The sequence below is a fragment of the Syngnathus scovelli genome, chromosome 6, assembly GCF_024217435.2.
Source record: "Syngnathus scovelli strain Florida chromosome 6, RoL_Ssco_1.2, whole genome shotgun sequence".
In the NCBI taxonomy this organism is placed as follows: Eukaryota; Metazoa; Chordata; class Actinopteri; order Syngnathiformes; family Syngnathidae; genus Syngnathus; species Syngnathus scovelli.
This window is the reverse complement of record NC_090852.1, coordinates 12,946,091-12,962,582: the sequence shown is the minus strand read 5'-3', so window position 1 is coordinate 12,962,582 and position 16,492 is coordinate 12,946,091. Positions and strand designations below refer to the sequence as shown.

The following is a 16,492-nucleotide window of genomic DNA, read 5'->3' as shown; positions in this document are numbered from 1 at the left end:
AAAATAGGAAAAGACACAACTAAAAAGAAACATTTTCAACTTTGAATATAATAGAACATCTATTATATAACTAAGTTAAACGTTAAAAGTTAAACTAACGGCTACACACACAAATAGTTGTGCTCAAACTTGGTTCAGGTCGGTCGAGGTGGAGGAGGTCGAGCAGCTCCCTTTTTGCTGCGAGAAAAAGAAAGAGTTAAAAAAAAATCCAATGATCCAAATGTTCAGTATTTTTTTCCCCACCTTGCGTCCTGTCTCTTGACAGGAATAACCAGCTTAAACTCGGGTGGGAGCTCATCCTCAGTGTACTGTTTATCGGTGAAATATACCCTCCGAATACGACAATTTGCATGAATCTGAAAGAAAACAGATCACAACAGAACGACACTGAGTTTTTTAGATGGGTTGTTTACTATAGTCATTATTTTTTGGTACTTGGTTGTTGTTCTCTACTTGCGTTGCCTTATAAAGAGCGTTCCTGTGTTCCTGACGACTTGAAGATTTGAACTTCATCTTTCTTTAACTTTTTACATTTTAATATTGTTAGTGTTTTTTTACAGCAGTTTTTTTTATTTTTATTTGTACTCATTTCTGGGGTTCTTCTCAAGCATTTGGTGATCATTTTCCTCTGCTGTCCATACGCACACATACCTGCACACGCTGCGTCTCCACATAACTGGTCCCATAGGCCCTCCTGGTGATGTCTACCAAGTTGAATTGAAACTGGTTCCAGCGATCATCAACACTAATTGGCATTGTGCACATAAATGAATTCACTTGCGTCTTGCTGTGGTGATTACTTGCCCGAAACCTCCGGCGTAAATTCTGATCGTCTAAGACCTGAAAGTGGAGAAGGGAATAGAGCAATAAATTATGGCTAACCCTGAATAGCAATAGTTACTGTCTATAATTTGAACATGTTTCAGTGCCTGGACTTCAAAGCTGAAATATTTCCTGGTCTTCTTGACGATCATCACAAGAAACGGCATTTTGATGCCAAGTGTCTGCCTCGGGTCAGCGGGACATGTGATGTAGTTGGTACTGTAGAATCACAGGGAGGTGGTGGCACAGAAAAGTCAAAGGTGACAATCCTTTAGCAGCGGTGCACTTTTTCTGAAAATTTGAGCTGAAAAATCGAACTCACCTGACATTTGAACCCTCCACCTCCAACACCAGAGAGTTGATGTCATTGTCTGTAACTCGTTTAATATGACCATTCTTCACCTGTAAAATACAAAATAAATGCAGTAGTATTTTAGTGCGAGACTGAGGCTCCAATTATGCGTCTCTACTAACTTGAGGAATGACAATAGTTTAAATTCTATATTTAGCAAAAGACATTCATAACGCTCATTGACAATAAAAGGTATTGCTGTTGGAAAAGCAGTGATAATAACCCACTTGTATATTTTACACAACTGCATTACAAGGTTTTTTGTTCTTCCCAAGAGTTAGGTTTAGTTTTGTTTTAGTTTTACCTTATCTTCTCGTGGTGTCAAGATCAGGGGATGTCGTTTATATTTGTCAACTGTGGGTTTCTAGAGCAGTTTGAGACCTTTGTCATTAAGTGTTGTATAAATAAATTTGAATTTAACTACACTAGAATATAAATAGCACATAAATACTGGTAAATTGATGATTTCATGGTCCTAAACTACACTTGGAAGAGGTTTATTCATTTTATTCACTGCAATTACCGTAGAATAATTGTGTTGTGTAAATTTATTCATTAAAATATATAAACATGCAAGTTTTAAGCTTTTTTTTTTAGATTAAAATTCATGTTAACCTCATTGCTGCTATTTTTTACGTCGGTGTATTACATTCGTAATAGGAGTACATTATATACGTGTGCTGTTAATAATAAATAACGGGTTATAATTAATATCAAATGTTGTGCTAAAGGATCAAATCAACAGCGAATGCACCACAATGAGATAACACAGGCGTCATCAAACGTATTGATGGCAGTATAGAAATATATGAAAATAACCAAACGTAGACGGAGACGACAGGGTTCAAGTTGTCAGAGATCTACCTTTATATCCCATATCTGAAGAGGTTTGCTGCCGATGCTGTATAATATAGATAGAAATCCACCTTGAAAAGTGCTTCTAAACATGTTGTGCGTGTTCAGTCCCATTCACCGGGACCCGATTGGGTCAGACATCCAGTAGCACGTTTGTTGTTGTTGTAAGTGTGCTGAAAAGGTCCGCATGCTGAGCAAAAGCACTCAATCAAAGGCACTCAAGCACACGTAAAGAAAACAAGCACACCTCATACCTTTCAGCCACACGCTGCGCGTCTTGATGGCATAATCGTCATTCTGTTTCCTCAGTTTATCCATTTATCTTCGTAAAATTAATTGACTCTGACGAAAGGCAACATGTTTAAAAGTTTTTACTTCCTAAAGCTCCGGGTTTTTCAAAGACGACAATTTAAAACACACCAACCAGCTTTGTTGAAATGTCATCCGATTAGTGAATAAATAAATACAATGCAAATGGAAAACTGTTAATCTCATAAATACAAATATCATTTATGACAGCATGCTGTCGCAACTCCGGTAAACGATAAAACTCCATGGCGGCTACATTGGGGAGTATGGAGGAGCGAAAGTGCCAAAATTAAATACCTTCACCATGAAATATAAACTTAAAAATGCCATTTAAAAATGCAAAGGTTTAATTCAATCAATCTAGCGTCTAATATCAATTCAGGACGAGTTGGTTGCGCTCCTTTGCCAATAAAGTAGCAACAGCACCAGAGCCCAGTGTGCGCAGAGTGGGGGCGGAGTCGGCTACTGCCAGGACGAGCTTGTTGCGCTCCCTTGCCAATAAAGCAGCAAGAGCACCACAACCCGCGCAAGTGAGGGAAGAGTGCAAAGGGCCGCGGACTTCGGCACACTTTTTCACATTCCACAAAGCCCCGATCACAGCGTTGACATTCGCACAACCAGGAACATGAAGTTCCGTCGAGAGGAAACGCTTTGCTTCCTCTCAGCTTTATTCTATTTATGTATTGCAGCAGGAAGTGATGGTGAGTTACATTCCATCATTTGAAATTTATATTCTTGTTTCCATACAGTACATGGAACTAAACTTCAGTATGTAAAAGCAAATTCTACTGATGCTGCTGACCTCGTGTCCAAAAGAACTTGGCACTCCTAGTTGTTTAAGATTATTGTTTTGTTTTGTTTTCTTCTCTTGCTCATGCAGAAACTAGAAGGATTCTCTTTCCGTTACAATATTTTTGAATCACCGTAATGACGTAATTGGAACACAAACCTGCACACCAGTCACCTCTGTACTACTAACCTTACTTATGTAATATGATGTTCTGGGATTTTCCATAACTGTCCAGCAATTTGTCTGACATTGTCTAGCGATTTCTTCGCTAGTAACATGACCTGTAAGGTCCCCCTTCCCCACCACCCTACTCCACCACGTTATCTGATTTGCCCAGTATTAGGAAGAAGAAAAAAAAAAAAAAACACCAGTCAATAATATCAGATAAGTGTGTTTTGGCTGTTCATGATCAATGATAATGACATAATTTTGATTCATCACTATGATCTTGACAGCACCTGTCATTCACACGGAGCTTGGCAGCCTGAAAGGACAGCATGTGAATGTAAAAGGGAAGGAGACGGGGGTCAATGCATACTTGGGTGTCCCATTTGCCAAGCCACCTGTAGGCCCTGGTCTGAGACTGGCTCCACCCCAGAAAGTGGAGGGATGGGAAGGAGTGAGAAATGCCAGCAGGCAGCCACCAATGTAAGCACAATTGTGCTCCAGTTGTGTGACAAATGTGTTGTTTCTTACTTTTATTGTTACATTAATGTTCTTTCCTCAGGTGCATTCAACATAGACAGTTCCTTCTTGATCTAATGGAGGTGATTGGTGGCAGAGCACAAGAAATCCCGGACGTTTCAGAGGACTGCCTTTACCTCAACATTTATACTCCTGCAAACAGGCCTCATGATGCAAAGCTCCCAGTAAGAACCAATGTTTGCACTCATACTCCAGTTATGCCTCAACTGTTGTTCAATTTCTTACTTGTACGCAAGATTTAGGTTGAGTCATTACATTATGAATGCTTAACGGTCCATAAATGTTAAGTTCAACATAGGCCTGTTAAAAATGTGTTTTGGGCTGATTTATTTCTGACTAGGTCATGGCATGGATCCATGGAGGAGGTTTTTCTTTGGGATCAGCTTCAGTGTATGACGGATCCGCCTTGGCTGCTTACCAGGATGTGGTTGTTGTGCTGATTCAATATCGCTTGGGAGTTTTGGGCTTTCTCAGGTAAAAAATATGAATTGCATTCTTCAAAACAGCAATTGCATGCAATGAAACCCTCTGTCTTCTAAACCGCTCATCCTGGTCAGTATTGTAGGGAGGAGCCTATCCTGCCTAACTATGGGCAAAAGGCAGAGTATACAGTTATGCACACTCCAGATACAAAGAGTCAAGGATATGCAATTAATCAACCATTAAGATCATCTGTAGGCGGGACAGATCAGATTACCTCCAAATCAGTTTGGACTTTGAGAGTAATGTTTGCTGTAAACAACCAAGATATTAACTTGAATGAAGAAGCCAAGTGTAATTAAGTATAGATAAAGTTTGCACAGTATTAGGATAATCACACAAATATGACAGCTGGCTTTGAATGAAGTTCCAGTTAACCATGAGTACTCAAACATGTTCTGACAGCCAGTTTGACGTCCACTTTTGATCCTACAGATAAATCCTGCATGTTTTTTTTGCATCGTAGGTAGTATTGGACTCCCCTTGTGCTCCCTTTTTGTATACGTGTCTGCAAACGCAAGTGAATTCTAGTGTATACTGTCCTCTTTTTCAAATTCTTAATTTCTTAAAAGCTTGTTGACCCTGTTACCATATTTTCCGCACTATAAGGCGCACCTAAAAACCTCCAATTTTCTCAAAAGCTGACAGTGCGCCTTATAATCTGGTGCGCCTTATATATGGACCAATATTGAGCCACTACAGCAGGTGTGTCCAACTATATGGCTTTATATATGGACAAAGTTTTAAAATGGGCCATTCATCGAAGGTGCACCTTATAATCCGGTGCGCCTTATAGTGCGGAAAATACGGTACTTCTTTTGCAATTAGCTTTGTAGAAAGCCAAAGAAAAATTGAACCCAGCTGCACTGAGATGTTGCCAGATCTGCTGACGTTTTTCATGTCATCCGTCGTTAAAAAAAATGGTGATGGTCTCTCATCACAAATACTGTATGACCTTGGAGGTATTTAAAGCATATGTGAGCAACAGTCATAACTTGTAGTCATGTACCTCTTACATAGTACCGGAGACGAGCAGATGTCTGGTAACTTTGGTCTGCTGGACCAGGTTGAAGCCCTCCGCTGGATCCAAAATCACATTCACAATTTTGGGGGAGACCCAGCATCAGTCACCATCTTCGGGGAGTCTGCTGGTGGAGTGAGCGTATCCCTGTTGGTGAGAATCACTAATACTGAAATTCTAATACTGAAATGGTGACAGGGGATTTGATGCAGTCATTTTGGGTTTATATACAGCTTCTATCACCATTATCCAAAGGACTGTTCCATCGAGCCATTGCTGAAAGTGGCACTGCTGCAATGGATATGTTGGTGATAAATGATCCTTTACCAGGAGCACAGGTTGATCAAAAGTCTAAAATCTAAAAAGTTTGGTTTGAATGTAACATTTCAAACTGATGAGTTCTTGTTGTGCATCTTCAGGTTGTTGCAAATGCATCCGAATGTAGCATTGAAAGCACACAGACGATTGCTGCCTGCATGAGAAACCTTGATCTGGATCTATTTTTGACTCTTGCACAGGTATGCGAAATTGATTTAGACTCATGAGCTATCATGCAAAAAGACTGATTTGTATCAATAATGTGCCCACTTTTTGTAATTGCTATTTATTATCTAATTTTTTTTTTTTCAGGATCCAACACTAAGAATTGCCGTAACTATAGATGGACATTTTCTGACAAAGTCAGTAAATGAGCTATATGAGAAGCATGAGATTCAAAATGTCCCATTCATGACAGGTATTAATGATCATGAAGGGGGCTGGTTAATTCCTTCTGTAAGTGTGACTAGTATGGTATGTTTCTGCAGTCTCTGAGACTCATGAAAATCTCATCACTTCTTCCTTTTTTCCTAGTACATGGCTCCACCAAACTGGACTGAAGGACTAGACCGGGAGCAAGTTGTAAACTTAATGATGATCTTCAACTCCAATGTAAGGCTTTTGATGCTTGCCATTCTTTACTTCATCATTCTGAGTTTTTCTTAAAGAGGAAGTCAACCCCCAAATTTTCTTTACAATAATATATATTATGTGCCCCCACTAGTTTAAATATTGCATTCTAATTAATGTTGTGTTTGAGGAATATGAGTTAAGCAGCAAAATCTCAGGTTGAGGCCATTTTGCCACTCGCTGTCGACCGAAAATAACATCACAGTTGCCAGGCCTCAGGTCACAACCAAACATTGTTCAGCTTCAGAAAACTGCTGAGCCGTACCAAAATGGCCACCGCCTGAGATGAATCGAAACAAGAGGATTTTGCCTGTTAATTTCATATTCCACAAACATTAATCAGAACACTGTATTTTGACTCGTTGGGCTGCACAGAACATATTACTACAAATAGAATTTTGCAGTTGCCCTCCCTTTTAAAGTGTCATTAATTTTCTTCAGCCCCAAACCCTCATCATGGATTTAATGTTAGAGGAATATATCGGAACTGGTGAAGATCGAGAGAAAAATCGAGATGGTTTTACCGAGTTCTTTGGGGATTTGTTGTTCACCATTCCCGCCATTAAGTCTTTAAATGCTCACAGAGGTACTGCGAATGCACAAACATTCCCATCAATTTGTCAGTGGCAACCAACTGTCGATTCTTCTATCTCTAGATGCCGGCGCACGTGTGTACTTGTATGAGTACCAGCATCCGCCTCATTTCTTGAAGGCAAAAAGGCCAAACTTTGTAGGGTGTGACCATGGAGATGAAATCTTTACAGTTTTTGGGTTGTGCTTTACAACAACCCATATCCGACTAAATGGTGGGACCTCGTTTGACACCTCATATACAATGTTTACTTTGAGTGCAAAGTGTTTCACTAAAGCTCTCCATTTCAGATACATGCCTGGAGGAAGAAGATCAACTTAGCCGAACAATGATGGCCTACTGGGGCAACTTTGCTCGGACGGGGTAATTAACCAAAAGTCCTTCCTGTTTAATTCAGATCCAAACAGAATGAAACAACTACTAAGACAAGCTTGACTGTACTTTGCATCCATGTAGGTCACCGAATGGTGATGGCCTTGCTCACTGGCCTCTATATGAAAAAGAAGAAAAGTACCTGGAAATAAGGGCAAAGGAGCAGGTAATTTCCCAGCACCTGAAAAAGGATCGCTTCGTCTTCATGACTCAGACCATCCCAGAGAAGGTTCGACAACATCAGGAGAAGACGGATCACAATGAATTTTAGAAGGCTTGCATTTTTTCACTTTTTCTTTTTGACCTGTCTTTTTCAGATCACATATTCTGATACTGTAAGTTTAATGTAGTGGTTCATCGTGACATACAGTAGGTGTTAACTGATTTTGAGTGTCATGAGAACTATGAATGCGTTGAGAACTACGTCCAGAACATTTTAATTACATCAATTAAACATTGTGTGACCATTGTTTATTCATATTATATATAATTAGGTGAAGACTATATGAAAATTTGGGATTTTAACAAGTGACTGACGAAACCAAACGTGTACCCCTTTCTGGAGAATGAATGATGGTAATGGTGCTATAGGTGCAGTCCACTATAATTACATCATGAAAAAAATATAATCGTAGTACCACATAGATCGCCGTAGAAAATATTGCAAATGTCTTGGTTGTAAACTCAAAAGAAAACCACAAAAACCTACAGTTAAAGAAAACGACTCAGTTTAATTTGTACAATTTAAGAGTTGGAAATGACTCCAAATGAGCCCCGCAGGTGAGTACAAAGCAACACTAAGGTATACCAATTAAATAGCCTGGTACAAATGGTTTGCAGATAGGAAAATTTATTGAACCATATATTTAGGTTCAGATGAACAAGACAAAAGCTCATATTTTTATTTTTGCAAATGTTAGTATAGCTGCAGTCTACTACGAATGTGCTGCCCAGTGTGCCCTTTCTTTAAATATGAGTTACTATACTGCCCAGAAAAGTGCACTTGTAGAAGAAAAGCTACTGGGCAAAGCCATCAAGCCATAACATGACATACATATAATATACACAATACTTGGTAAATGATTTTGGGTTCTACAATGTCCTGTAAGTCCAGGGGTACCTAAGTCCTGTACTCAAGAGACCCCATCCGGCCTGTTGTAAGTATATGCCTTCTCCAACACCCCTGATTCAAATGATCAGCTCATCAGCAAGGTTTGCAAAAGCCTAATGACGATCCTGATCACTTGAATCGGGTGTGTTGGAATAGAGATACGTCAAAAATAGGCTGAATAGGGCCTCTCGGAGACCGGATCTGGGCACACCTGAGCTACGCGGTGTTGTGAAATAAATTTTAAAAAGGAAAGTTGGGAATGGGATAACAAGGTGAGGCAAACATTTAAAGTACAAATATGATGATACATACACCGGATTTTGCAATTTTGTATCTTGCAAAAAAAAATAAAAAATCTGCCAATAATAATTTCATACAGTGAATGAATCCAGTGAATGTATAGCTTATATTATACTTTTCCAAGACATGTTTTCAACTGACATTTTCAAGTAAGGCGTGCTTAAATAATTTTTAAGAGCCCAAGCATTTCACTAAAAATATTATCACTAAAGCTCAAAGAGCACAAATCAAACAATAATCAGAGCTACACTGTTTGATAAGAGAGCAATTCCTTTGCAATCTGTTTGGCAGACGCCCTGTTGTGAGAGCCACATTATTCCAACTGGGCAAGCTTTAAAACTGATTTAACCTAACTAGCTCTGACAACAAATAGATGAAAGGGCCGTCCTGTGATTCACAATTTCATGACAAAAAATACCTGAGAAGCTGTATATTTAATATCATGTCATTCAAAAACTAAATTGAAAGGCATACTTGTTCCTAAAAATAGTTTGCTGCAAAGCCAAATAAAATGCAGCATGTCGTAGAACAAAACATAGCGGGCACTGAATGGAAATGCGTTTTACGCCATTATTTCTTCAAACACTACTAAGTACAGACATGATTTGAGAATCAGAGGCACATAAAGATTGAGCCATAAGTGGTAAGCAATATCGTACCTCTGTTTCACCTGGAGGATGTCAATAAATAAATAAATATATATATAAACACACTTGTGACCCTTTTTTTTTTTTTCCCCGCGGCACTGGAGCGACATGACTCAAGATGGGTCAAAGTGATAAACCTGCCCTTAAGAGCCAGTGAAACAAAAGATTTGAGAAAGAGAGGCTGGAAAAGATCATGCCACAAACCAATATGTACCGCTGTGGGGATGAGAGCGAGGTATAATGTACTGTGTAGTGTTATTTTTATTGTTATTATTCTTATGATTTATTGTATTGCCAGAAAGGGATTTAAAGCTTGGGGCCTCATGACGTCCAAGACTGCATGTTGCGCAGCATGGCCTCGAATCGCTCCAAGTTTGGCGCATGTGCGTGGGGCAGGTTGTCCGTCAGGCGAATGTAGAGACTGAAAGACTTCAACTCCAGCCAGATGAAACCAAAACGATCTTGATCAAACAGCACAAATAGACCCGGGGTGCGCTCTGGACTTGTGAAGCCATGCCCGGCAATCAGACCCGTCCCATAGAAGCTGATGGATGGCACACAAATTCTTCAGTCAATATCTGAGATAGTAGAGTAAACTCTCCACAATATTGACACTATTTTAACTATCAGACTGATTAGATTGTGATCCACATTGCATTTTTTTAAATTAAGTAGAATGAATTGCTTGAAAATGTCTCATTGAAGGTTACAAAGGTCTTCTGTTTTTTTCTATTTGAAGTATTGTATTGTGATTGACACAGTTTCACTTATCAACCACAATAAAACAACGAGACATAACAAACGACAACAATTTACAGCCGGCATGCTTTGTTTCATTTGAATGAAAAATATTAAGATTCAGTCAGATCCAGAATATTTAATCATCCCAAAAGGTAAAATCATTCGTCAGCCTATTTGCCATTTGCAATTATAAAGCCGAATGACTGTGTAAGAGATGTTAGGTTGCTCTACTAGTCAAGAATCACTACTCGGAGCCTTCAAAGAGCGTGCTGGCTGTGAAATTGGGATTTAAATTAGAGGTCAAAGCAGTATTGCTAATTATCACTTTTAATGAGCGATAGAGGAGCAATTGATGATACTTGAAATTTCCAAGGTTTCGCAATTAAGTATGAGTCACTCTGATGACTAGTTCTTACTTATTTTTCCCCATGAATTTTGGAGGAGAAACGCATGAAAAACACTGGAGACGAAAGTCAAAACGAGGCTGAGGTGGGACTCTGAAATGTGTCTCCTGAGCCATAGAAGAGCAAATTTTGAGCAGTAAAATGTTCCTCTGGTTTTTGCCAATTAATGGAAGAGCATTTATTGTTCCACTTGTCACTCTGTCACTGAGAATGCGTATACGATATACATTTGAGATGTTCTTACCATTTTCTGCAAATGCGTGGGTACACTTCATTGCGAGCCATGACTCCGAGGGGCAGGACGAAGGGTTGGCTCTCAGATGAACCAGTGTCTGCACTTGGACCCGGCTGGCAGCCGTCAGAAGTGACGCCACGATTGGCCTCTGCCACGTTTGCTGCAGCAGCATCACCACAAGCGCCTTCAGAGGTCCCTTCCCTCACCTGCCTCTGTACTTGTTCATGCACTCCCATTACGAGGCGTGACAGCTCCTCTAGATTACGCTGATGTTCCAAGTCTGGAAGGATAAGCGGCTGATCCAGGTCAATATCCAAAGTCAGTTGCCCAGCGGGAACGTTGGGGTCTCCCTGCACATATAATACAAAATTCAGTTACCTTAAACCATCTACACATTTCTATTTATATTAGGAGCCCTTCTTGACATCTGATGAAAATAGCATGTTTATTGTATTTCATATGAATTTCTTGATCTGCCGTGCCTGATGTCGTGGAAACTAAACAATCACCCAATCATGCTCTGTTGTATTATGATCGCAATGGAGAACAACTGAGACTGGCATCCGTTAAACATTTTCATATTCTGGTCCTTTCTCAAAGTATAGGTTGCATGAAAATGTGAGCAAGTCTGAAAATACTGCTGCCAACACACGTAGCATTAGCAGTTTAGCTGCTACTGACCAGGAGTGCAGCTATCAGACCAACGTAGCAATTCGTCGTGTCATTGACGATGCACATTTGCAAGATGCAGTGATGTTAGCACTGTATCTTACAATCTGTTCAATTTGTTTGTTTGGGATCTTGAATGCCTGCTAAAACACTTAAGACGGTAAACTATATTGCATTGTTTTCATATTCTACATTTGTAAAAAATATTTTAATATTTCCCCATGTTCACTTTTTTCATTTTGTTAAAAAAAAAAATACTCCATGTGTTAAAAGTTATGTAGTTTATTTAGTTTGCAGTTCAGATGCTTAAAACTGGCAACGTGGCTGGCTGAGTGCGACGGTATCTTGCATAGTATGAAATGTATTACCCAGGATAATCACTGAGTTTGGGCATTTGTTAATAATTGACAACACAGGTGGTGTGTGACAGTGGCAAAAACCCTGTGTTTTCTTTGTGTTCCAAGACTAGTCACAGCAAAAGGCAAATCATTAAAGGCAAAAACCAACAGCCAGTTGGCTGATATCTGAGATACTGTAGGAGAGCAGTGACTTACAGTGAGTTTGGTGGCCCTTGCCGAGGTCTTGTGAAAGCTGAGCATGACAATCTCCAAACCGTGACTGCCATAGGTGCCTTTAAAGAGGCCTGGCTGAATCAAGTCAGAGGGCATTGGAGGAGGCAAGTAGATCCGTCGGTATGTTAGGCAGTTGCTGACAAGAGAAAATAATGGAGATTGTTGACCAATTATTCAATGATTTACTTCTTCTCGGACTTTAATCAGGTAAAGATGTCCAAGTCAAATTTACACATGCGTAGTATGATCAGTATTTTGTAAATGCAGTACACCAAGGCTATTCAAATACAAATTCAGGTGGGCCAAATTTTCAAATCAAGAAATGTAGCCAGCCATACACATTAGTGAATGGACGTTTTGAAATGTGTTCACTTTGTACAGGCAGACAATTTGATCCATTATTTATTCTCTCTTTGATAGTGACAATCAAAATTAAGCCTTATCATATTTATTTATAACCGAATATAGAATAGTTTAAGAATTTTTCAAATCCGTGCAGCAATATTAGAATTTTAAGTGCAAAAAAATCACGAGTCACAAAGTATGTGAAGTAAAAACCTGTGCATGCAAATGTTGCATACTCATATTGGCTGGTGTAAATGAACTTCATCAGGATGAGCTCCTGCATATGCTCATGGAAGATTTCTTCTAGCGTCCGGCCCCATTCGTCCTCCAGCCATGTCCTGAACTCCTACACAAACATCCACAGACCACCTGAATGCTGAATTGTATGACTTTTGACTTGAAGTAAATAAAACCACTCCAGGAAGAAAAAAAATCGCAAACCAGAGGAAATACAGTAACTTTTGATTTGACCTACTTCCTGTCTGCCTCCTGGCATGCGATGATGATCCGTCTGGTTACATTTTGTTGAAAATTCATCCTTCCTGACAGTCTACAAATAAAAACATAATAGAAAAATTAAATACTTATCACATTGACATTTAGGAATCTAATTTATTCCATGTTCTGGTTTCTCTTACGTTGTGTGTAATTGCTCACCTGGATGTCTCCTTTGTGGGGACCTTTGTGTCCATACATACACTCCACAGTGGCCTTCTTGCTCTCCCACAAGTGGATACGAAAGAGAGGTCGTTTTCTCATGGGATCCTCCACACGAGGGTCGTGTGGTGGTAAATACATCCAGCCGATGATGAACAGCCCATCAACCTTGGAATTGTCAAACATCTGTCTCTTAATATTGCATTTCCCAATGATTTCCATCTCAAAGTCATGCTTACCACAACGTTAAGTAACCCCCCGTAAGGGCCTATGTCAGGCTGCCATAATCCCAAAATGTGCCTGTATGGATGAAGCACTGCAACACAAGAACACAATGCACCGTAATCAGTACTCCAAATAGTGCTGTGCACATACTTTACGTGAGGGCACACTGCACACGTTATTTCTTTCCCAGTCTCAGTGAGTACAGGGTTCAATTTGTGTGAAACCTCAAAGGAATATGTAATGGGATTGAGTTTCCCGCTGCCAACATGCTCAACATAACTCTATAAATCTACGTCTCTATTTCTGACACTAAAAGCATTTGCAATTCACACAGAAAGCAGAACACTTTCAATCAAAATTACACCATGAGTAGCACCCCCAACAAACACACAAAGGCCAGCGTGATGTAGGCAATAAGTCAGGGCCCGTGTACATACGGTGTGTGTACACGTCTTTATAGTCCATATGCTCGTAGTCCGGAAGGAGCTTCACAAAGCGCCCAGACTTCACTCGTGGGTTAACACCTAGACAGTCACAACACAGGCATGTAGAGGAGCCACAGATCCAGGTGAGCTCTGATCAACGAGGCACTCAAGTGAATGTGTGCACAATGTGCCCAAAAATTGAATCAATATACCCAAATATAAAGGACCGAGGCTTTTGCCAGGAATAATTTCTAGTCACTAAAGTACTTCATGTAAGAAACATCAACATATTTAGGGATGCAGAAAAGAAAATGTTTAAGGACCCACTGGAGAGAGAATTAAAATGACTTAACATGAGCCTATATACTACATTCCATATGAGTAAGTATTGCAAATCAAATTTCCGTAATAACATTGATGACGTATAAGTAATAACAAATTTATAGTTTCACTGTAAAACAATTTCACTCACGTTTCACATAGAGGTCTCGGCTAGAAACTCCACCCACTTCTGTCTTTCTCAGATCCTCCTTTATGTGGAATTCTGCAGAAAAAAAAGAAATACATATACAGTATGAAAACTATAACCAGAAGGGATGGGCACTTCCATTATTGAAATTAGTATACTATGCACAGTGGGATTTTACGCCTTTTGACGGTGATATTAAAAGCAACAGCTTAATGAAGTGGTGTGGCAGACTAGCGAAATTTCATGGTAGCAACACCGCTACCTGGAGACGTGACCCAAAGAGACATGAGGGGAATCAAGCAGCTTCTGAAGCCGTGCAATCACAAATGTATAATATGCTACTATGTATTCAAACTGGACAATCTTACACAATGACGATAAAAGAGGTGGAACACAGCCCACCATAACCTCGTTTACATCCCCCTTAATTTTGAATCAATTTTGAATCGGCATTAACAGGAAGGCTATCTCTTTGTGAGAGGTCAGTTTGGAAAAGGTCTCTTCTTTTCCGCTTTGCCTCAGTGCACCAAAAAAGGTCCATTAAGACATACATATTTCAATTTCTACAAGTGTAACAGACAGTGCCTTAAGACTTTTGGTCATTTCGTGTATTTTGCTACAGTACAAGAGGCTTCACTATATCTTAGATCTTCAGCTTGGATTTCAGAGTGAGTCTTAGGGCAATAAATTCCTTTTCCAATTCTGAATCACGAGACAGCTGCTCAACGGGTGACAGCAAATTTCATCATAGATGGTGCAAGTCAAGTATTGCTGTCTTTTTAAGCTGCGCAGTGTCAAACTTGAATTTTGAAGTTTTTCCACAGCGTGTTGTGCAGTATCGGTACACAGCTGCAACACATCTCATGCAACAGGATTGTATTATAAATATATAAAGGCTGTCGGCTTGCTAGATTTAAACCTGTGGTTCCATACTTGTAGTGTGCTATCCATTAATCTAGATAGATTAATGGATAGCACATGGACTTTGTGCACTTAGCACTTCCCGATCGCTGTAGGGTGGCATGTTAGCTTCCGGTCAGCATGTAACGCCTTGTAACAGCATTGCAAGCGTATTAAACTCAAAACTCAGTTGACAAGTGGCACTTGTTTATTAGCAGTTTTGGCTTTCGGAGCGAGTTCCTCGATTTTAAAATGGAACTTTGAATGCCATCTCCATCTTGAAACGCACTAGCACAGAACTATTGATTAAACTGTTCCTAACACACAACTCAGAGTTCTCACACATTTAATAAGTCAGCTGGTCTCCAAGTAACTTGCTGTTTGCACTGAAAGCTGAAACTGTTATGCCATTTAACCTTTCCATAGGAAATGCTTAATGAGTTGCCGTGGTTAGGTCCCAAAATTGTTTACGACTGATAATGTATCTTTGTTCATCTATCCATACCAGCAATGTATAATGACAGAATGATTAGATGGATAAATAGCATCTGTTTCCTTCCTTAAAACAGAATATCTAAGATTTTGTTCAACTAACAGGGCCAAATTTCAAATTGATTATTTGTGTGTACATTTCAAAGCGAGATTGAGTGATAGTCATCTCATGCAAAATGTGCACCTTGCCTAAATAAAAGGTTGGGAAACACAGATCTAAGTATAACCGGAGGACCTTCCATAGAAGGGCAGCCTAGCCCACTGCAGTGGGATTGCCGAGCTGAGGAGGGCCTGTAAACAAAGTCAGCCGGTTCACATTAGCTTTGACAGCTGGTTGTCGGGGCCTTCTCGTTCCCGATCAATACACTGCCAATAAATATTTACGCTGCACCGGACTCATCTAATTTATCGCACGGTAAAATGTCACGTCGTGTGACGTTTACGCGATGTAACAACAAGAGGTTAGCAGCAGGCCTGTTCTCGCTGCTGTCTTAATACCTTCCATGCACCGCCTTCTCCAGATGGTTTCTGTGTTGAGGATTTGTCTAAATTTCTTGCAGACAAGGGCGACGTTGGGTAGCGCGGGTCCGGGAAGCAAGGAGAAGATTTCTACTAAAAGCTCCGGCGGTAGTTCCGACAAGGTCTGCGGGTGCGGGTGTTCCGTGCCGTGTCCTACGCCGCGATGCGCCCGGCTCGGCCCTGTAGTGTTGACGCCGCTTTCCGTTCTACCGCAGCCGGCGTCGCCGCGCCTCTGGCCCACGATGCGCTCCTCTTCCTCCTCGTCCATGTCCGAATCGCTTGCCTGTTCTTGCTGATTCTGCCGCGGTCGCCTTCGGCACCTCCGCGACTGCCCCACTCCGCAGAGCCTGGCACAAACAGCCATCCGTGGTCAGGAGGCAGGCGACATTACATCACTCGATTCCACTCGTGTTTCCGCTGCAGTGTGCTTGATCTCGTCCTCTAATGCGACGTCAACGTGGGACACCGCTGGAGAGAGTGGAGCAAGTGGAAGGACGGGGATACATCTCGCGTCAGCTAAGGATTTGCATAGTGC

General features: G+C 40.5%; 3 protein-coding genes across 4 annotated transcripts; 1 reads left to right on the top strand and 2 right to left on the bottom strand.

The window, feature by feature from the left end:
* Positions 1 to 69: 69 nt before the first annotated feature.
* Positions 70 to 2,785, bottom strand: LOC125971209 (cilia- and flagella-associated protein 20-like). Its single transcript, XM_049724255.1, has 8 exons — positions 2,454 to 2,785; positions 2,284 to 2,371; positions 2,039 to 2,202; positions 1,145 to 1,224; positions 930 to 1,041; positions 652 to 840; positions 244 to 356; positions 70 to 177 (listed from the first exon to the last, which is right to left on the bottom strand). Exons 3-8 carry the CDS (start codon positions 2,141 to 2,143, stop codon positions 135 to 137), a joined length of 642 nt encoding a protein of 213 aa, XP_049580212.1. The 5' UTR covers positions 2,144 to 2,202; positions 2,284 to 2,371; positions 2,454 to 2,785; the 3' UTR covers positions 70 to 134.
* A 41-nt stretch (positions 2,786 to 2,826) lies between these two features.
* On the top strand, positions 2,827 to 7,715 carry ces2b (carboxylesterase 2b). Its single transcript, XM_049724253.2, has 13 exons — positions 2,827 to 3,039; positions 3,584 to 3,776; positions 3,856 to 3,997; positions 4,174 to 4,307; positions 5,334 to 5,487; positions 5,568 to 5,672; positions 5,754 to 5,852; positions 5,965 to 6,108; positions 6,187 to 6,264; positions 6,724 to 6,868; positions 6,939 to 7,088; positions 7,165 to 7,237; positions 7,331 to 7,715. The coding sequence occupies exons 1-13, from the start codon at positions 2,964 to 2,966 to the stop codon at positions 7,515 to 7,517; spliced, it is 1,680 nt and encodes a 559-aa protein (XP_049580210.1). The 5' UTR covers positions 2,827 to 2,963; the 3' UTR covers positions 7,518 to 7,715.
* A 242-nt stretch (positions 7,716 to 7,957) lies between these two features.
* Positions 7,958 to 16,450, bottom strand: fbxo31 (F-box protein 31). 2 transcript variants are annotated; one of them, XM_049724251.1, is made up of 10 exons: positions 15,937 to 16,450; positions 14,050 to 14,121; positions 13,590 to 13,676; positions 13,167 to 13,243; positions 12,928 to 13,095; positions 12,746 to 12,820; positions 12,507 to 12,616; positions 11,908 to 12,061; positions 10,694 to 11,034; positions 7,958 to 9,848 (listed from the first exon to the last, which is right to left on the bottom strand). In XM_049724251.1, the coding sequence occupies exons 1-10, from the start codon at positions 16,319 to 16,321 to the stop codon at positions 9,626 to 9,628; spliced, it is 1,692 nt and encodes a 563-aa protein (XP_049580208.1). In that variant the 5' UTR covers positions 16,322 to 16,450; the 3' UTR covers positions 7,958 to 9,625. The 2 variants fall into 2 exon arrangements, with proteins under 2 accessions (XP_049580208.1, XP_049580209.1); XM_049724252.1 differs by lacking the exon at positions 13,590 to 13,676.
* Positions 16,451 to 16,492: the final 42 nt, after the last annotated feature.

Coding starts and splice junctions, on each gene's coding strand:
- LOC125971209 (XM_049724255.1), bottom strand. CDS start 2,143: ATGGGACTGAACACGCACAACATGTTTAGAAGCACTTTTCAAGGTGGA. Junction 841..929: donor ATTTCAGCTTTGAAGTCCAG/GCACTGAAACAT, acceptor CTCCACTTTCAG/GTCTTAGACGATCAGAATTT. Junction 357..651: donor TGGAGACGCAGCGTGTGCAG/GTATGTGTGCGT, acceptor GTTTTCTTTCAG/ATTCATGCAAATTGTCGTAT.
- ces2b (XM_049724253.2), top strand. CDS start 2,964: ATGAAGTTCCGTCGAGAGGAAACGCTTTGCTTCCTCTCAGCTTTATTC. Junction 3,777..3,855: donor GCCAGCAGGCAGCCACCAAT/GTAAGCACAATT, acceptor TTCTTTCCTCAG/GTGCATTCAACATAGACAGT. Junction 5,488..5,567: donor GAGTGAGCGTATCCCTGTTG/GTGAGAATCACT, acceptor GTTTATATACAG/CTTCTATCACCATTATCCAA.
- fbxo31 (XM_049724251.1), bottom strand. CDS start 16,321: ATGGCTGTTTGTGCCAGGCTCTGCGGAGTGGGGCAGTCGCGGAGGTGC. Junction 13,244..13,589: donor TAAAGACGTGTACACACACC/GTATGTACACGG, acceptor CTTGTGTTGCAG/TGCTTCATCCATACAGGCAC. Junction 9,849..10,693: donor CCACGCATTTGCAGAAAATG/GTAAGAACATCT, acceptor GCCATCCATCAG/CTTCTATGGGACGGGTCTGA.